Here is a 19,931-nt window from a genome sequence, read left to right on the forward strand (position 1 = left end):
CTTTCTGGTGAGGCTTTACTGGTAGAGAGAATGATGAGATTTCCTATCTCCTCCAGGATCCTGAATAAACTCCTCAGAAGGAAGCTACCCTTTCTGATCAGTCACTGTTCAGATGTTCAACATTCTTCTGGAGACTGCTTATTTGATCGAGGGAAGAAGATCTGGTCCCCTGCACCACAGTGCTTCCCAGCAGACCACTGAGAATTTTCCTGCAGGCTGCTAAAGGGCACATATTATTGCACTAGATATGGACTAAAAAGGTACAAGCAGAGAAAGTCAGAAATGAACCAATAGGACAGAACCAATGCCAGAGCCATCGTCAGACTTTAGGTATTAAGAGAAAAGGCCCGCATTTTGAAAGACCCCATTGGTCTATTTTGAAAATATCTTTAATCACAATATCTGAACAAGCTAATGTGGAAAATGGAGATACGGGTGTCCTTGATTTACAACCATTTGTTTAGTGACCGTTCAAAGTTGCAATGGCACTGAAAAAAAATGACTTATGACCAGTTGTGGTCATTCAAGGATGTTAATAAGGTTCGAGAAGGCAGCATTTTCAATATTAAGCAAAATTCAAGAACACGGAGGGCACCATCTCAAACTTACAGGAGGGAAGTTCAAAAGTAATGTTAGAAAGTATTATTTCACAAAAAGAGTAGTGGAAGCTTGGAATCAACAGAGGTGGTGGGTCAATCATCAGTAACTGAGTTTAAATATGCATGGGATAAGCCATCATCCAACAAAATCTTAAAAAAAAAACTTCAAAGGGCAGACTGGATGGACCACTAGGTCTTTTTTTTAACCATCAGGTTTCTATGTTTCTAGTTTTCACACTTACGACTTTGCAGCATCCCCTTAAGTCACATGGTCAAAATTTGGGGGCTTGGCAAGTGGCCTGTATTTATGATAGCTATCCTGTCCCAGGGTCATCTGATCACCATTTGTAACCTTCCCAGCTGGCTACCTACAAGGCAAAGTCAATGGGGGAGGCCAGACTTGCTTAATGACTGCATGATTCACTTAATTGCCGTGATTTGCTTAACAACTGTGGCAAAATAAAAAGGTCTAAATGGGGCAAAATTCACTTAAAAATCTGCTTTGCTTAGCAACAGAAATTTTGGGCTCAATTGTGATTAGTAAATTGAGGACTACCTGTATGGAATGCAAATTTACTTTATTTCTGTTACATATTAACAGAAATTGCTCTTGAGAATGAACTCGTCAGGCAACAAACTTATTCGTGTAAAATTATTCTCAGCATTTCATCACAGTATAAGATGTAGCTCTGAGCAATATTCATATTTCCTGATTCTGCAGGCTAATCTTGCCCTCGGGCCAAGTGGCTCCATTTACATGAGAGCCACACCTCTCTTTTCTTCTCACCATGCAGTACTCCAGGGAAGACTAAATTGCCTGCACTCCCACACTTTGACCAAATCTTTCTGACTTGAAATATAGTCCAATTCTGAAGCACAGATAAAGGAGGAGTTTTCCCATCTTCTCAAGACTAAACTCCAGTTCTAATTATTTTTATCTGTCAGTTCTCTAACCACTGCCAAAGGAACAAAATTATCCAGCAATTAAACTAAATAGAACTTTCAAGTAAATATCTTAAGTCTTTTAAATAATTATAGAAACTCAGCATTATACTGTAACCTTCCACAAAGAAGCTTTTCAATAAATCATAAAAATATTATAATATTGGCAGGTTTTTTTTCTTCTATTCAATCATGCCCAATTTTTTAAGATTGCCTGGGCAAGTCCCTGTAGTTTTTCTGGTAAGGTTTTTCAGAAGTAGTTTGCCATTGCTTGCTTCCTAGGGCTGAGAGAAAGTGACTGGCTCAAGGTCACCCAGCTGGCTTCGTGCATAAGGCGGACTAGAACTCAGTGTCATCCAGTTTTGAAACTGATGCCTTACCCATTATACCAAACTGGTTCTCATTTGGCAGTTACCTATATATTATTTTTTAAAATATATCTGATTACATTCCAAAGTAGCTGTAATAGTCACCTGATCTGCACTCTCTCATGATTTTTCTGATAGCCACACTCACTAATAACAATCCATTCAGTTCTGCTTTCATGGCTTTTTATATCACAATTAGGCAATGTTATGCACTGGAATTTACTGGAAAATATTATTCAAGTTTTTGTATTACTTTTTTCTGTTATATACAATGTGTCCATAAAATATCTAGGTCAAAGTGACCGATCATCATGCCATGCAAACAGCTAAAGCCAATCAGAGTATGCATATGTTATAGGCATTAGAAGAGATTACTTTAGGCCAAACTACGAAGTGAGTGAGATGGATTGGAGGGGATAAAGTTCCCCAAATTCCCACCTTTTTAGCCATCCTTATGACAGCTAACTCTGCATTACTAATTGTTCAAAATTTGAGTAGGGTAGTTAAAATAATTACAAATATCTAGAATAATATCATTATCTGAGATCACGTGGCTAAATTTTCTTTGGAAATATTTGTTCAAAGAGTGAACTGGTATTCTGAAAAAAAAGATAGCAACAATTTGTTTGTGGCTAAATAGATGGCTCTTCTCAGACAGAAGAGAAGACACACCTAAGGCCAGAACTAAGAGACAAGAAAGAAAAGATATGTGATTACTGTTATTGGCTGTAAACCAAAGTATACTAATACAGGTGAAACTATGCGTCATGCTCCCAAAGGTTCCTGATTCTCAACATACAGTTTATTGCTGAGCTCCCACATTAAATTATTACAACTGGAAAAGCAAACAAAACAAAACAAGAAACAAAAAAAAAAACACCCCAAACTTTTCTTACCTATACAATCACTTTAGCAGAATAACTTTTATCATAGGTAACAGAATCCACAGGCATGGTTCCATTTAGTTTCATGAGTACATAATGAAACTTGCTATCATCCATCCATCCATCTATCTATCTATCTATCTATCTATCTATCTATCTATCTATCTATCTATCAATCACAATGTTTTGTATACAACATATATTGTAGATATATAGTTTGTATATATACTGTACATATGTATATGTATACATACTTACAATGTATACTTATATACATAATTATCATATATACAGTATATATAATTGATGCCCACATGTAGTGAAAATAGTATCATGAACTACTCCATGCCAACAAGAACCTAAAGTTAAAGCAAGTGCTTCAGCTGTAACTATGACGGCATTTCTTTTATCTCCAGAAAATATTTTCAAATAAGAACGCACTGAATGTGGCACAATCAAGAGGCTCTCCAGAAGTTAGACATATCTACATGGGATACGTTCTCTTATATATCCTGAATCCAAGTATTTTAAATATTTTAAATAAGATTTTTATAATAGCTCTACATTTAGCCTTTCAAGGAGCATTAATATGAAATGTCATTTCCTTATTCATTTCTTGAAAAAATATTTCATGTAAAGAAATTGGGGTATTTGTATCTCATTTTAAAAACTTACCTTGCAATCTGGTTAACAAAAGGTCTCAGTTCTAAAGGGTCATAGGCGCGAGCAAAAGCCCAACATACATAGCAAGCAGAATCCCGTACATTGGAGCCAACACTGCAAGCTCCCCGTTTTTCATCATAAGTTAGTCCTTTCAAAATCACAGGAACAACTGGAAATTTTAAAAGAAGAAGTATTAAGGAACAGTCGCAAAACCTGACTTTGTGAAAATTCACACTGTGTTGAACTTTTGTTTTTACCAACTATTGAATTTTGGATGTAATTAAAGATTTTATGTTTTAAAGATCCAATGGTGTGACTTCCGGATAACGATTCCTTTGCACTGCGAGCCTTTCTATTCACAGGATATCAGTGACTACTAAATCCTTATGCTGCATTATATATTTTATATCAACCATACATAGTTTAGATATACAGTAGCTGCTACGGAATAATGGAACAAGTAAATGACTGCCAAATTTCTGAATACCACTGGTTAAATATTGTGTGATGCAAAAGACTTGTTTCAAATGTTTCTTGGCACAAATCAACTGAGGTGCTTGTTTTTATGCACCCCACCGATCTATACTGCTCTCAATCCTCTAGAGCAGTTTTGAAGAAACAGACTACAAGTTTAAGACAAATCCTTTTTGTTACGCTGATAACATTAAACAAAGAAGCAGTCTGGGGTTTTTTTGGTTGACATTTTTGCGTTGCAGGCCACAATGGAACTGAGTAAGCACATGGAGGATGTTATGGAGGCCTGCTTCCTTATTTATAATGTAGCTTTTACAATTAATATTAAGGAATCACCAAACACCATTATCCAGAAAACAAAGGGATGAGGTTGCTTCCTAGTAGCCCAAGATATTCAAGCAGCTTCATCTTTCTATGATAGATCCACATGTTTTCAAATAAAATTCTAAGTTCTAATTATCTATATTTTTTATTTTGTAAGAATTGCAGTGGATCCCAATACATAAAATAATACTTAAGTTCCTGGTGAGTTGTTCTTAATAAATAGGGTAGATACAAAGTGTCCTGAGATTGAAACTGTTTTTATAATTTCAACTTTAGAACAAAACACCCCGTAATCTTGGGCAAAACACTATGAGGCACTTTTTCCAAATTGTTTTATAGTGCTCACCACTGGTTGAGTTTTGTATTGTTTCTAACCCAAATCAGAGTCTGTCTGCACACCAGCAAAATAATGTCTGAAAACTGAACAGGATAGGACCAAAAACTGAGGGTGGGGAGGGAGCCAAGAAGAAAGAAAAGAAGGAAGGAAGGAAGGAAGGAAGGAAGGAAGGAAGGAAGGAAGGAAGGAAGGAAGGAAGGAAGGAAGGAAGGAAGGAAGGAAGGAAGGAAGGTTGAATGCTTATAAACAGAATCTCCCCCTCCGAAAAATTTGCCAATATAGTTGTGGCAAATAAAACACAGTACTATGGGACGGCTGTTTAGACCATTGATGATTGCTTCCTTCTAAGCCCCTCCCTCTTCCCTATTTCAGAGCTGAGCGTATTGAAGCCATTGTAGATAATCACTTTAGATAAAGTGCTATGCTATTGAACTTTCAGGATGTTACAATGAAAAAAAAAAGTTCCTTTTGTTATTGTTCTTTTTTCAAAGGCTTATAAATGTGAAAACTGTATACAGCAGGGCTTTTCAACCAGTGGTACGGGTACCACCTGTGGTACATTGGCACCTAGCAGGTGGTACGCGACCATCCTAGAAAAGTGGTAGCGGGGGAGGGGAATGAGCTGAACCAGTGGCAGCACCTCACAAGCCTGAGTGAAAGATGGCTGGAGCTGCAGGGCTGTCAGGGCTCAGCAGAAGCGCCAGGATCAGCACCAGGCTCCAGCTGGAGCTCGGCGCTGCTCCTGGTGCTTCTGCTGAGCCCAGAAGAAGCGCCGATCAGCTGGAATGTTGCAGCATCTCCAAGGTCTTATGATTTACATTCACATGCTTGGCAACTGATTCATATTTATGACAGTCACAGTGTCCCAGGGTCATGTGAAGTCACCAAAACCTGCTGCAACCAGGTTGGGGGGGGGTGTTTGGTTTTTATTCTCCCCCCCCACCGCTGCCAATCCTCAACAGAAATGCTCACAACAATAAAAACCTCGGACAGGAGGAAGAGTGCCGTCGGGCGGGCAGGCAGGTGTCCTGCTTGGCTGTGGCTTGGGGGGCACTTTTTTCAGTGCCATTGTAAGTTTAAACAGTCACTAAGTGAACTGTTGTAAGTCAAAGACTATCTGTACTTCATCCCTTTTTTTCCTTTTTTGGGGCGGGGGGGGGGTCATCAAGTTTTTGACACCTTGCTAGGCAACTGGTGGTACTTGTATGTTGCCATATCCTAATAGTACAATGGGTGAAAAAGTTGAAAAGCCCTGGTATACAGTACACATGAATTAGGAAGAAGCCTCCAGCTCTCAGTCAGAGATAGTATATTTGCTGTTATCATGTTGTTTATGGGATGCATTGTACTGGCTCTATTCTTGCTTCCTAGCTGTATTCATTTCTATGACTGCAGGCAAGCTAAAATATGTTGAATTGCTGTTTCTACAAATTTTGATTATAAATATTATATAAAAACATTTTTAAGGCTCAATTTCTGACTAAACAACCAATCTTTCAGCAGGTTGCGTTGTATAAAATATCAGAGATTTCCATTTCACCTATTTTTGGTTGCCTTAAGATGAAAACTAAGGAAATAAGGAACTTAATATGAACTTAATTCCTATGGCAGAACAATGACATTATTTTGACTTTTATTCTCCTGGAACACAAAAAGCTTAGAGGGTTCCACATAACAGTAGGAGTGGACATGTTTTGTTCCAAGCTCAGAAGACAAATTCTATTTGTTTCATGAGCATCCTTCTTAACTAGGGTCTGTTCTTTGGAACTCTCTTATCATTTTGCATAATCACAACCAATATTTTGGTAGCCCAAGAAAATGAGGACCCCACAGATAAAGGTAGTTGCTTATTCGATGAGTCAAATGATTCTTAAAAATAACAACTGAAAATAAAGCGGGAGCATATTTTAGTTTCAAAATGTATAATGACCAACAGATAAATATATTCTCCAAAATTAAAAACCTTTCCATTATATTAGGGGGAAAAAAGTTTTAACAATTCATTAGCCATCCTACAGCTTCTTTTTTTCTTCTTTTTTTCAGCTGAAGACATTTGCAAATTAAATCTTTCACACAGTTCTAATGGTATACTGCCAAAGTCTACAAATACACATGTTTCTCTAAAAGACTTCCTCTTGGCATCTTCCAGTGGGGTCATATAGTTTAAACACTTTGCTTATTGAACTGCAATTTAAACAACTGCTGTAGCCTACAGAAACAACAATCTGAGGGGGAAAGAGACCCTTAATTTTTGCATATTCCTCACTTGGCCATAATTTGCCATCCAAATCTCACTGGATGAGTAAAGTACAGGGTAAAGCTGGGGAGGGCAGAGATATATGCATTTCACGTAGCACATGTTTAGTAATAAATGCAGCCCTGAAAAGAGTTCCATTCTCCGTTTTCATTAGAAATTCTGTGGTTTAACAATTAAAAGACTGAAGACTTGCATTCTTTCAATTTCAATACTTGAAACAAGGGAGATAACTTAAAACATAATACATGCAAAGCACCTTAACAGGTAAAATATTTTTTATGAATTATTACTATTATTAGTATTAATATTTCTGCTTTAATAGTTCTATCTTATCAAGCCCTAGCATTCTTGTGGTGGTCCCTATTAGATCCGTAGCAGTGTTTAGAATATCTTGTAACATAAATTATAAGAAAATCATGATTTATAAAGATACTTTGAAGACTGAAGGGATAACAAAACTGAAATAAGAGTTTGGAAAACGGGGTATTTGCTTAATAAGGTGACTTCAATTGCAAATAAAATTGAGACATGAACTGGATAGAAAAGATGTTGTAATCTAGAACTATTGTTATTAGATATAATATTAGAAAAATATGATAGAAAACTATATACTTAATATTGTATGTATGTTATATGTATTAATAGCAGAAAGAATTGAATTTGTTTAGTGTTTGAGAAGTAAAGAATACCATTTGAAGAAGGGATTAAGAAAATGTCAGAATGTGTAGAAACTGACAGCGATATTGAAGAACAAAGAAAAAGACATAGAATACTCTAAAATGTATTGTTAACAAAAAAATTGTTTACTAAGCACCTATGATTTGTAAAAATAGAAAATCAATAAAACTTAATAAAAAAGAATATCTTGTAACATGGAACAACTTTCAAATCTGAAATAAGAAATGTCTATTTCCGTGATGACAAACCTATGGAACGCGTGCCACAGGTGGCACGCAGAGCAGTCCCTGTGGGCACGTGTGCCATTGCCCCAGAGGGAGGCAGGGCCAGGCTGCTCCCCTCCGCCTCACCACGTGCACCTGCGCTCTCGCTATCTCTCTGCACTGGGAGTCGGAGAAGCTGCAAGAGCTGAGTGGATCCAGGCTGGATGGTGGAGGCAGCTGCCAGCAAGAACCCAGGTAAGCCTCCGGAGTGATTTTGCACCCTCCCACAGCCGATCTGGGTGGAAGAGGCATTTTTCAAGCCTCTGGAGCTCACATCCATGGCCGTGGGGTGATTTTACGGCCCGCTAGCGGCCCGATCCAGGCTCCAGAGGCCTGCAAAAGGCCTCTGACATGCGGATCTAGGGCTGCAGAGTGATTTTGTGCCCCCCGCCCATGGCCGATCTGGGTGACAGAGGCATTTTCCAAGCTTCTGGAGTTCACATCCATGGCCGCGGGGCAATTTGGCAGCACATCAGCATCCTGATCCGGGCTCCAGAGGCCTGGAAAAGGCATCTGCCACATGGATTTAGGGCTGCAGAGCGATTTTACAACCCCCCATGGCTGATTCGGGCGGCAGAGGCATTTTCCAAACCTTTGGAGCCGGCCTGGCTTGTCCTTGTTGCTGCTGACCATCTGGGCTCTGTGGCCCAGCAACCCCCTCTCCCTGCAGCTTGTAAGGCTAGGGTCACGGCTGGAGCACGGGCATGGTCAGAGCCGCTTGACCCTCTGGCTGCCTCCTCCTGGCCATGTGGTGGACCCGGCAGTGCTACCTGCCACTTTAATGGGAGCGGCCACAAGGAAGGCGCCCGCCACAGGAATCTGGGTGAAGGGCGGCCCGCTAGGGAGGGAGCGGAGCGTCGCCTGCCTGCCTGCTCTTCCTCCTTGCTGCTTCTTCCCCCACCTACCGCTCATCCCAGGGCAGCTGCCGCCGTCCCATGCTCTCCAGTCCATTGCCGGTCAGCCAGGCGCACCAAGCCCGGGCTTCAGACGGATGGAGGCGGAGGAGAGTGAGAGCCGTGGCTGCCTGGTTCCTCCGCCTGAGGACACGTGCGGGGAGAGGTGCCACCTGGCTCAGTAAGCCACTGGAGACGGGTGCAGGGCTGCTCACAGGGGAAAACTGACCAGCCCCAGCCTGGAGAGGGGGAGAGGCTGAGGGAGCCTGAAGGAAGACATCCTGGCACACCTGGCAATGGGCAGGAGAGGCACCGCCTGACTCAGTAAGCTGCTGGGGATGGGTGCAGGGCTGTCCACTGGGGCAGTCTGACCAGCCCCACCCTGGAGGGGGGAAGAGGCCAAGGGAGCCTGAAGGGAAGCATCCTGGCACACTCAGCGATGGGCTGGAGAGTGCGGGATGGCGGCAACTGCTCCAGGATGAGTGGTAAGTGGGGTGGGTGCTCCCGATGTCCATGGGGGAAGAAGCTGTGAGGAGGCTTCATGCCCAGTCCAGCCCAGTACCGGCACGGAAAGCGAGGCAGCAGCCCTATGTGTTTCCCCGTGCGCGACCGCCCTACCAGGCAAGTGGAGCCGCGGCATCTGCAGCAGAAGAGTGAAGGTGGGCAGCTGAAGGCACAAGGAGCCCTGATCCCAGCACAGTCCCTCCCCACTCTCTTCCTCCCCCTTCGGAAGAGCTGTGGGGCTCAGGAGCCTCCCCCCATGCCCCCAACCCGCTGAGCAAGATGCCTTCCTGCCCACTGCCCCACCCGCCACAGCAACATCAAGCTGGCCACGCCCACCTTGACCACACCCATCCAGTCTGCCATGGCCACCGTAGCCAAGCCCACCCAGCAGGGCACGCCCACCCAGCGGGCCACGCCCTCATGGCACCCGGCGATACATAAGTGGGTTTTGGGTTGCAGTTTGGGCATTCGGTCTCTAAAAGGTTCAGCAGACTGGTCTATTTCTTGGTGTGAAAACATAGTCTGTAATACTAATAATATTTTAAATACTGAAATATACAATATCCTTAAACACAAATAGGAAAAAATATTTTAGAGTATTATACTAAATTAAAAAATACAAAAATATTACAAAATTAAAGAATCCTCAGAACCTCAACATCAATAAACATTTTTAAAAAGGCCTTTAAATTATGTTATAAACAAAATAACAGCATCAACACCAAAAACATTGTTTAAAGTATTCTTCCTTGCCCATTTCTCTAAAACAGAAAGTTTTAGATAAATCGCACTCATTAGTAACCTCTTGCTGCCAATCAAGTGCAGATCTCTCCTTCCAGTGTTTTTAACTATCCGACAGAGGATTGTTCTAATCAATCTCTGCTGAACATTCTCTGAGGGATCAAATAGATGCCAAGCATTTTTATTGTTGCCTTAGCCCAGACATGTCAAACACAAGGCCCGGGGGCCGGATACGGCCCGCGAAGTGGTTTCATGCGGCCCGCGAAGCCATCCTGGAAGCAGTGAGGGAACGGCCCCCACTGCCTTGGCCCTGGCCCAGAGACCCTCCTTCTGCCAGAGACCCTCAGATCTGTCCCATTCCTGCCCAGGCCCCCATAGGCACCCTTGATGCAAACGATGTAGAGTTGGCCATGCCCACCCAGTAGGCCATATGCACTCTAGCCACGCCCACCCAGTAGGCCACGCCCACCCTGGCAACACCCACCCGGCCCCCTGAGGGCAACCGCAATGCTGATGAGGCCCTCAATGAAATTGAGCTTGACACCCCTGCCTTAGCCTCTTTTTAAGGCCACAAGGATTTAATTTTACTATGTTGAACACAAGCGTATCAAACTTACAATCCTCCATACACTGCCCTCCAGGTTATTCTGTATAGCTTATTACCATACAAACACACACAGCATATGAGCAACAGCTAAAACAAGGTGACAGCTTGTGAATCTCACTGAGGTACTATATATGTTTTGTACAGAACTCATCACATCAGCCTGTCCCACTTGTTCAGGCAGGGAAGATATGCTACAGACCCTGTCAATCAAAGAATTTTAACTGGCGGGTCTAGGAAAAGGGCCTTTTCTGCCACTGCCCTTGCACTGTGGAACATCTTGTCCTTAGAGGTGAGGAAATTCTCCAATCCCTTGGCCTTCTACAAAGGGCACAAAACCTGGCTGTGTAGCCTTGTAGGGGGGACCCAGAGGCCCATACAATGATGAGGTTAGCTGCCGCCCATGGGAACCTCACCCCCTGCCTGTATTAACAACTGCTAGTCCTCCCCATTGTGGAATTTTTTACCTTCTGAAACTTTTATAATTTTGTTTTTTATAATTTTAAAACTTCTAATTCTAAATTGTTCTGATTTTAATGTTTGATTTTATTGATTATATTATATACTGTCCAGAGCCCCTCTCCAAGGGACATGGGCAGTTAAGAAATATGAAATGTAAATAAATAAGAAGACACATCTCTGGACTTAAGTAGATAAGCTGAGGGGCTGTTACCCGCTCATGTTGGTGCCAGTTGGCTTGCCACTGGGGCAAGGAGCTGTGGCAGTGACAATTGCAGGGAAAACAGGCATCCCCACTTGCCTTCCTGCCACAGCTTTCTAAATCTTCCCTCCGCCAACTGCAGCCAGTGTCCTTCAAGGCCTCTTTGGGTTCCATGCTCGTGAGTCAGGTATAAGTGAATGGCAACTTTGGGAAAGGCGGAAGAGAAGCAGGAAGTCGCAAAGGCAGCATTCCTTAGCTATCCAGATTAACCTGACTGAGAGGGCACTCTATCTTCTGATGGGAAGGAGGGTGGAAGGTCATTCCTACCCAAGTGGCAGGAAAAAGGATACACTTCTGGCTACGCTACGCCAATTGGGAAAAGAAGATGCTGAATTCTTCACTGGGCTGTCCCTCCAGGGATCTTCCTTCTCCATTGTTCAAGGCCTGCTCCTGAATGGCAGGCCCTAACTCAGGGGTAGGCAACCTTGGCTCTTTTATGACTCGTGGACTTCAACTCATAAAAGAGCCAAGGTTGCCTACCCCTGCCCTAGCTCATCACTGGCCTATTTGCTTTCTCAAACTAATTTTACTTCTCCTCCCATATGTCCCAAAAGGGTGGTCTAGTGCTGGCCGCTTTCACTTGCAACACCCTCAAATTTTAAATGTGATTTGAAGCTCCAAATCTCCACTCTTCTTCTTTTATTAACAAATGCGAAACATAAGATGTATGGCACCGTATTTGTTTTAATGAATGTTAAATTATTTTTAGCTGACAATCCATTAAAAATTATCTGTACAGGACATTCAAACTTACTAATCCAAACAATATATGAATTTAACAAACTTCCTTATATTGACTCCAAAACCTCTAAATGGAGTGATATTCATTTTATTGAAGAAGAAATGGTCTCTCCCAATCCTTCTCACCAACAGCAAATCCAACAGTAACTGAAGGAAAAAGAACAGACATGCCTAATGTCCTGGTTTGCTATTGGTTGTTCCTCTGGATAAGAATAGAACGGTAATTATAGTACAATAAAGTGTCTTAAAAGATCCATCTTTTGCACTAGGAAAAATATGCAGTATTACCACAAAATAGAGAAAAAAGAGATCCAGCAAAAAAAAAAAAAAGAAATGGGGATAAAAGTAAACTTTTTTTAGTCATCGGAAATTACCCATTAACACTAGAATTAAAGAAATGCATAAAGAAAAAAAAGAAAAAGAAAAATCCACCCACACAGATTTCTGTTCATGGGAAAGCCACACAGCAGAACTAATAGTTTGGTATTCTCTTCTACATTTTGTGCAAAAAAGAAATAACAGCGGTAGCACTGTCCTGAAAAATGTAGATTAACTGGTTCTCCAGCACGTTGAATAAATTGGTAAAAAAAAAAATGAATTTAACTGGTTGTGCAGGAACATGGAAAAAGTTCCCGGAGGCAGTTTTTGAGAAGTACCATATTACCTCTTGTGAGGATTAAACATTTGTAGTTCCAATATTAGTACTTATGCGGTAGCAATTACAAATTAAAATGAAAACTTGTTCTTTATGATAGTGCAGTGTAATTCACTGTACTGGCCAATACTCAAGAAAGAAAATATTTTATAATATCAATATGATCAAAAAGTATTGAATAGTTAAGTTAGTTGGTTAGTTGGTTGGTTAGTTAGTTAGCTAGTTTATGCCACTCATCACACTGTCAGAGAAATGAGCTGTTCTCTAATGAAATTAAAAGAAGATGGGAAAGCTATACTGAAACTATTGAAAAACCTTGTAGAATGACAGGAATATTTGTAGAGAGACAATATATTTAACAACTAGAAAGTTATCAAAAAAGAGTAAAGGTAGTCCTCAACCTAACGACTGCAATTGGAATAAGAATTTCCATCACTAAGCAAGGCAGCTCTTCAATGAGTCATGCCCAATTTCACAACTTTTGCCATGGTTGCTAAACAATCACTGCAGTTGTTAAGTGAATCATAAGGTCATTAAGCAAATCTGGTTTCCCCCACTGACTCTGCTTATGGGAAGATGGCTGGGAAGGGGACATATAGCAATCACGTAACCCTGGGATGCTGCAACCCACTGTAAATACATGCCAGTTGCCAAGCACCTACATTCTGATCACATGACTGTGGGGATGTTGCAACAGTGATAAGTGTGAGGATCAGTTGTAAGTCTCTCTTTCAATGGTGTTGTAACTTCAAATGGTTGCTAAAAAAATGTAAGCTGAGGACTAGCTGTAGATGCAGATGAAATGTTCACTGAATTATTTAAATCAGCAGGACTAGAAAAAGTTAAATCTTAACTGCTCTATATCAACAAATATGATATACACTTTGGAATAATTACTGCAATATTCTTTTCAGAAAGAAAGGAAATGGAACCCACTTCACAGTAATATTATCTGCTCTATTTTCACTTCCAAACATGGCAAGAAAAGAACAAGAAAAGGGGAAAAATGATGGATCTTATAGAGTTTTGATCAGGGTACTTTTCTAACAGTTTCAACCATTCAGTCGTGTCCAACTCTTGGCAACTTTATAGGCAAGTTCTCTTCATACTAGCCTGTCAAGTACAGCTATGAGGAAGGAGTATTTTGTTGTTGGGTTAGAACAGGAGTGTCAAACTGCCGGCCCGCGGGCCGGACACGTCATCCGTAAGCTGTGCCCATCCCACTGCTGGCAATGGCAAATCCCTCCCAATACGTTGTGTGACATCATGTGACATCGCGAGTTTGACATGTCTGGGTTAGAAGGAGAGCAAAGGATTAATTGGCTACTTTCTTTTAAGGAAGGAAACAAAAACTAAGATATCTGAAAAAGTTGGTGTTTGTTTCCCCTAAAGCACATAGCATATCACCTGCTAAATTATGTTCAGCAGTAGATTAACACTGACATTGTGAATCCTTAAATATATACAGAAGTGATCCAGAATATAATACTACTTATTTTTCTGTGAATCACAAGTTTAAGACATTACACATTAAACTGCTGTATTTTTGCCCCCAAAATTGCCAAACTTGCTCAGACTTGTAACATCCCACCAAAGTAGGAGATTAGAAGACATTAAGGAGGACAAAAGAGTGCTTCAAAAGGTGTTACACGTAAGTCAATGATTGTGCAAGCGGAACTTGAAAAGCACACAGGAAGGGACTGTGTAAAATCTTCACAACTTTGGAATTTAGCTAGTCTTCAAATAGCTTTTGCTGTTTATTGGGATGTTAAAAGGTAAAGTCTCTTTCAATTAAAACTCAATGACTTCATGAAATGTAATTTAAAATGACATATGCAAGGGGAGATGTGTATAAACAATAATTAAAAATATGTAAAACTTTGGTACATTATCTGAAAGAGAGCAATAATATTGACGTTATTTAAAATTTAGAGACTGTCTGACTCCCTATGATACTGAATGGCTAACAATTAAAAAGAAAAAGAAATCTTGAGCAGCCTGATACATATGCCTATGCCTATGGAAGGACTATAACTCAATTTCTAGCCTGGTACCTTAACCATTCCATCACACACACAAAAATTAGCTGGGGCACAACTATCACTGAGGCCAAAGTCTGGGAGAATAACCATAGTTTCCTGAATATCATGAAGATGGAGTCATCTGGATTTCTGAGGAGATAGCATTCCAGAATCTACAAAAGGAAAGATCTACTCCTTGGATCCCACTAGATGAGACTGCTTAATGTATGGGACCCAAAGCACACCCACTCTGCTCAATCTCACTTATTTCTTTTCTAGTAGGAATGATATAATTATACTGTATATTTATAAATCTCTATAATTTGTTAGTAATGAAAAAATGTTCTGACAAATTGGAATTCCACAGACAAATCTAAATATGGGAGCAATAATTACTAAACCTTGATCAATTCCCCCCCAAAAAAATACACTGAATGTCAGAAGTTATAGCCTGCTTTAAGAGATGCAGACCTTTCAGTATATTATGAAACCTAGGCATTTTTAGCTAGGTTTTTTCTTCTTCTTCAAATGATATACCAAGACACGCTGGCATTATTTCGTACCAATTGCATTGTACAAAATGTTGTTAACAATGATAACAATCAACACTGCATAAAACCTAGAATTACATCGCCTCCAATCTGATTATTGCACTCATCCTCTTTTGAAGGGTGTCACCTATCAGGTGATTGGTCCATATAAATGTAATAATTATACAATGCTGGATGAAAGTACAATTAGTTCACCTCAACAGTGGAAAACAGCTACCAGCTTTTCTAGGTCAATTTTCCAGGACCAGTTATATCCATTAATGAAGAAAACAAGAAGCATCCTGTCTCTGAGGCTGTGCTCCCTGAACTTGCATATCTAGGTACTTTATTCTATTGCCTCCAGTTTAATACAATACCTACTGCACCTGCAGTTTTTGCTCTACTTCAGCTACAGCCCAGTTGAGCAGGTCTGCCCAGAAGCTACCACTTCCAGGGAGTGGCTGGCTTTTAATAAGCTCTTAGATGCACTGGGATCATGCCCAGGGGCCAGCATCATTTCCCCAGCTTTCTTCATATTGACAAACATAAAAAATAAAAGAGATTAACTTTCTTAAAGAAACTTTGCTAGTCCTTTGCGACCCTCCAGAATCTATGGATTTCCAAGTAGTGATACATTGGTCTCTTTACCAGTCTGCTTCAAATTAGCAACATTTGAAAAGTAAAGATCCATTTCCAGGGTATTGTCTGGGTCTGACATACCCTGTCTTTCTGTCACGTGTCTTAGCATTAAGCACCAGTAAAACCAGGTGTCTGGATTTCTCCCACATTTTTTTTAAAAACCACCCCTCTGGTTCCGGCTCAAAAAGAAACCAAAGTAGAGTGTTTTCAGTCTTTCTAAGATATCCTTAATTATGACCTTGCTGACCAGGAGTATTTATTTTAAAATGATAGAATCTAGGACAAATGGCTTCTACAGGGCTCATACAATTACATATATCATCCAGTGTGGAATTTGTTTTTCATAATCAGCAAAGCAGTCAATCAGTCACACGGGCATACTTTTATGTCTATGGAGATTTTCAGTCATCCAGGTCATGGCTGTCTCTTGGGAGGCAAATGACTGACTAAAGAAGCTTCTTGGGTTAGAAGCGAAACATCTTCCAAGGAAAAACAAAGAAAATCCAGTTGCCTCTTGAAAAAGCACCTTTGGGACATGGCATACTTCATTTCTCCACTCTGTCACTACATGGCTGTTTCCTTCTCAAGCACCACCCAGAAGGGGTAGTCAGACAATTGATTCAATATTGCAACAGTTTTCCTACACGCTAACATCCTGACAGCTATATTTTATACCAACTACATTTCCAGGTTGCCTTAAGAGATAGTTTAAGTATACATCATAAACAGATAATAGAACCTGCTCTTTACCTTTCATCTGCTTCTAGTTCCTTCAATCTTCTATTTATGCCTTGAAACTCAACTTTTTACCTATGTTTTCACATTTGCATTTATCTTTGCATTCTCATCTGTCTGATCTAGTGCTTGATCTCAAGCTTCTCTGTAAACTTTTTTTCCATCACCATCCACCTATCTGAAGAAAAGTTTGGCATTCAAAAAATACCTTAAAATAAAATTATCTAGACTGAAACACAGGTTCCTTTTTTCAGTCATGAGAAATAATAAATTGAAAATGTGTCACATATTTCAGGGGCAACCTCAGAATCTACAAGGCTTCTAAGATCTAAGTCCAAGTACCTAATTTTCCGAAAAAGGATCTGTAGCAGTAAGAAAAAGCCCAAGCCCTCAAGCCATTTGTTGGAGAATAATAACAACAGGACTAAGAATCTCTCTTAAAACAAGATATCACTAAATTGCAACACAAAACTGAGATCTTTTGCTATCTGGTTCTTTCATATAATTGTAATATCAACTGAACAAAAACAAGGTTACTACAGGACAGGTTTTAATAGTTAAAACTGAGCAGAGAGAGTAGCAGTTTGCCTTTCTCTGCCAGGGGAAAAGCATGTTTTTCTCTAAGAAGAATTTTTTTTTAAAAAAAAAGTATGTTTCCAATGAACTATCATATTTGATCAGAATGCATCTGATCAAATGCTTAAAAGGTAAAGGTTCCCCCGCACATGCATGCTAGTCGTTTCCAACTCTAGGGGCCGGTGCTCAACTGCTAAGCTTGTAAGCCGCCCTGAGTCTTCGGAGAAGGGCGGGATATAAATGGAATTTAAAAAAAACTCCGTTTCAAAGCCGAAGAGCCAGCGCTTGTCTGAGGACGTCTCCGTCCGGCATGACTAGACACCAAAGGCGCACAGAACGCTGTTACCTTCCCACCGTAGTGGTCCCTATTTTTCTACTTGCATTTTTACGTGCTTTCGAACTGCTAGGTTGGCAGAAGCTGGGATGAGTAACAGGCACTCACTCTGCTACGCGGCACTCGGGATTCGACCCGCCAAACTGCTGACCTTCTGATCGACAAGCTCAGCGTCCTAACCCACTGAGCCACTGCATCTGTAGGTATTATAGATACTAGATTTCATTTTGATTACAGTTTTAACTTTTAATTCTTCTGCAGAAAAACAGATGCTTCCCTTGTCAAAGAAAGACAAGCTACTATTATTCTTTTTAAAGCCACGCTACATAACATTTGTAGGGATTGCTTCCATTCCAGGTAGACACAACAATCACAGAGAGAGAACAAAGTCCATCACCATAAGAATCCTCCTCCTTACAGAAGTTACAACTTAATATCCCTGTTAACTTGATCACCTAAATCAGACATGTCAAACTTGCTACGTCACGTGACGTCACGCAACGTATCGGAGCTTTTTCCCCATTGCCAGCAATGGGGTGGGCGCGGTTTTCTCGTGACACGTCCGGCCCACAGACTGGCAGTTTGACACCTCTGACCTAAATATTGTTCACAGTCTCAAATAACACCCACTTCCCACTGCCTCCCATCATCAAGCAATGGTAGGAAGCCCAAGTGGCAGCGTAGCACCTTTCACTGCAGTCTCTACAACAGCCATCATTGCTCATAAGACCCAGCTTTATCTTTCTTCCAATGCTTACCTGTTGAATCCATTCAGGTTGTGCTGTTTTAATTATGATCACAGCAAGAAGAAAGGGCACAAGACACTGGCAACAGCAGTGGGTTGTTCTGGCACACAGAGGGAGAGATTCAGGGAGCCCTAAAGCAGACAGCCCCTTAAATCAGCCCTTCAAGTTTATTTTTACAGTAAGTATAACTCTAAATGTAGATATTAGTCATACCAGGACTGAAATAATTTTAGAAACTGCCAAGCATTTTTTATTTCAATATGTAATTCCAGTAAATATTGTGCTAAATTGTCTTTCACTACTCTGAGTATAATTTCTGACCATAATCCCATTAGTGAGTCTAATTGTTCTCCCCTTCCCCCTCCGTGTCCTACAGTGAGCCCATGTCATGAGAGTATACATAAGATATCCTGTTCATTCTCTTGTAAATACAACCCCCCAAAATGAGTAAGGGGTTTGCATCCTAAACAAAAAATTGTTTACTTTAAAGCACACACACCAAATTCCAGCACATTGCTGAGATGATTATAGATTTGAAAGCTGTAGGCTAGATATGGTGAAATCTGTAAGGGTTGTAGGCTGAAGCCGGTAAATCTGAATCATATATCATTATTTTTACTATTAATTACTGAATTCATATCCCTCCTTAAAAAAAGAATAGCACATCACATAACTATTAATAAATAAAATACAGCATTCCATATAATTAAAGCTTGAACATATAATAGATGCAAATATATGACAAAATATTAATTGAAATGTTCTTAAGTTAAAACTCTGAATTTTAAGCTTTCATCTTGACACACTTTCTCAAAGCAGAGGCAGCGAAGGAAGTACATTTCAACCTTGGCACTGATAAAGGAGAAGATTCCTTTCCACTAATATAACATTTGGATCTCTGCAAACATGTGCTTCTTTAGAAGGGCTACTCCTGTAGGCTATAATAGCCTGGCAGATTGATGATGAGGGGACACTGAAGTCACTCCAAAGTCGCTAACAGCACTACAGATCTTTCAGTATAGAACTGATGTGAACGCTCTATACTGTTAATCTAGCTACTGCATTGAGTAGCAACTGGTGTTTTTTTTCAGATTCTCTTAAAGACAGTCCCATACTGCACATATTGCAATAGCATAGTTCCCAATATGCTATTGTAGTTGATACTATGAATATGATTGTGTAAACATGTTAGCACTGCCACCTGGAACCACCACCACCACCACCCTAAAGTAATGCCAGATCAAGAAACACTCCTAGGTGGCAATCTGACAAGAGAAGTGCAAGCCCTTCAGAACAGGTTGAATCTTAATCTCTAAGCCTGATTTTCTACTGATTAACAATGCCTCTGTTCTGCCTGCATTTAATTTGATTATGCTCACTCAAATACAGCAGACAATACCAAGCAACAGAACCTAGCAGTTGTCCCTCTCTGTCATTGCATGAATTTCCTTATGTTATATAAGACTAAAGAAGTATTTCTACTTCTTTAAATTATAGGGATTTAAATGATAGAACATGTACTGTCTGGGTTTCATCTGTAAGACAGCACAAGGAAATACTAAGTTGAGGCAAGGCTTGAATATGTATCTCACAGTTCCTCAATAGATTTCTCCACATAAATCAATGGCCTACAGCACTTCTCTTACTTGTTTATGTATCAATCTGAAAAACAAACTAGATGCATCACTATTTGTAGATTGCT

At 40.4% G+C, this 19,931-nt stretch overlaps 1 protein-coding gene across 2 annotated transcripts in view; it reads right to left on the bottom strand.

Moving 5' to 3' along the window:
* Nucleotides 1–19,931, bottom strand: part of TBCD (tubulin folding cofactor D) — a 164,767-nt gene that overhangs the window by 76,953 nt on the left and 67,883 nt on the right. For both annotated transcript variants that reach the window (XM_083354407.1, XM_083354406.1), the window contains exon 15: nt 3,469–3,625. In XM_083354407.1, the coding sequence (XP_083210533.1) occupies nt 3,469–3,625 (157 nt within the window). The remainder of the gene's footprint in view (nt 1–3,468; nt 3,626–19,931) is intronic.

Source organism: Vipera ursinii, assembly GCF_947247035.1.
Source record: "Vipera ursinii genome assembly, chromosome: 2".
Classification (NCBI taxonomy): domain Eukaryota; kingdom Metazoa; phylum Chordata; class Lepidosauria; order Squamata; family Viperidae; genus Vipera; species Vipera ursinii.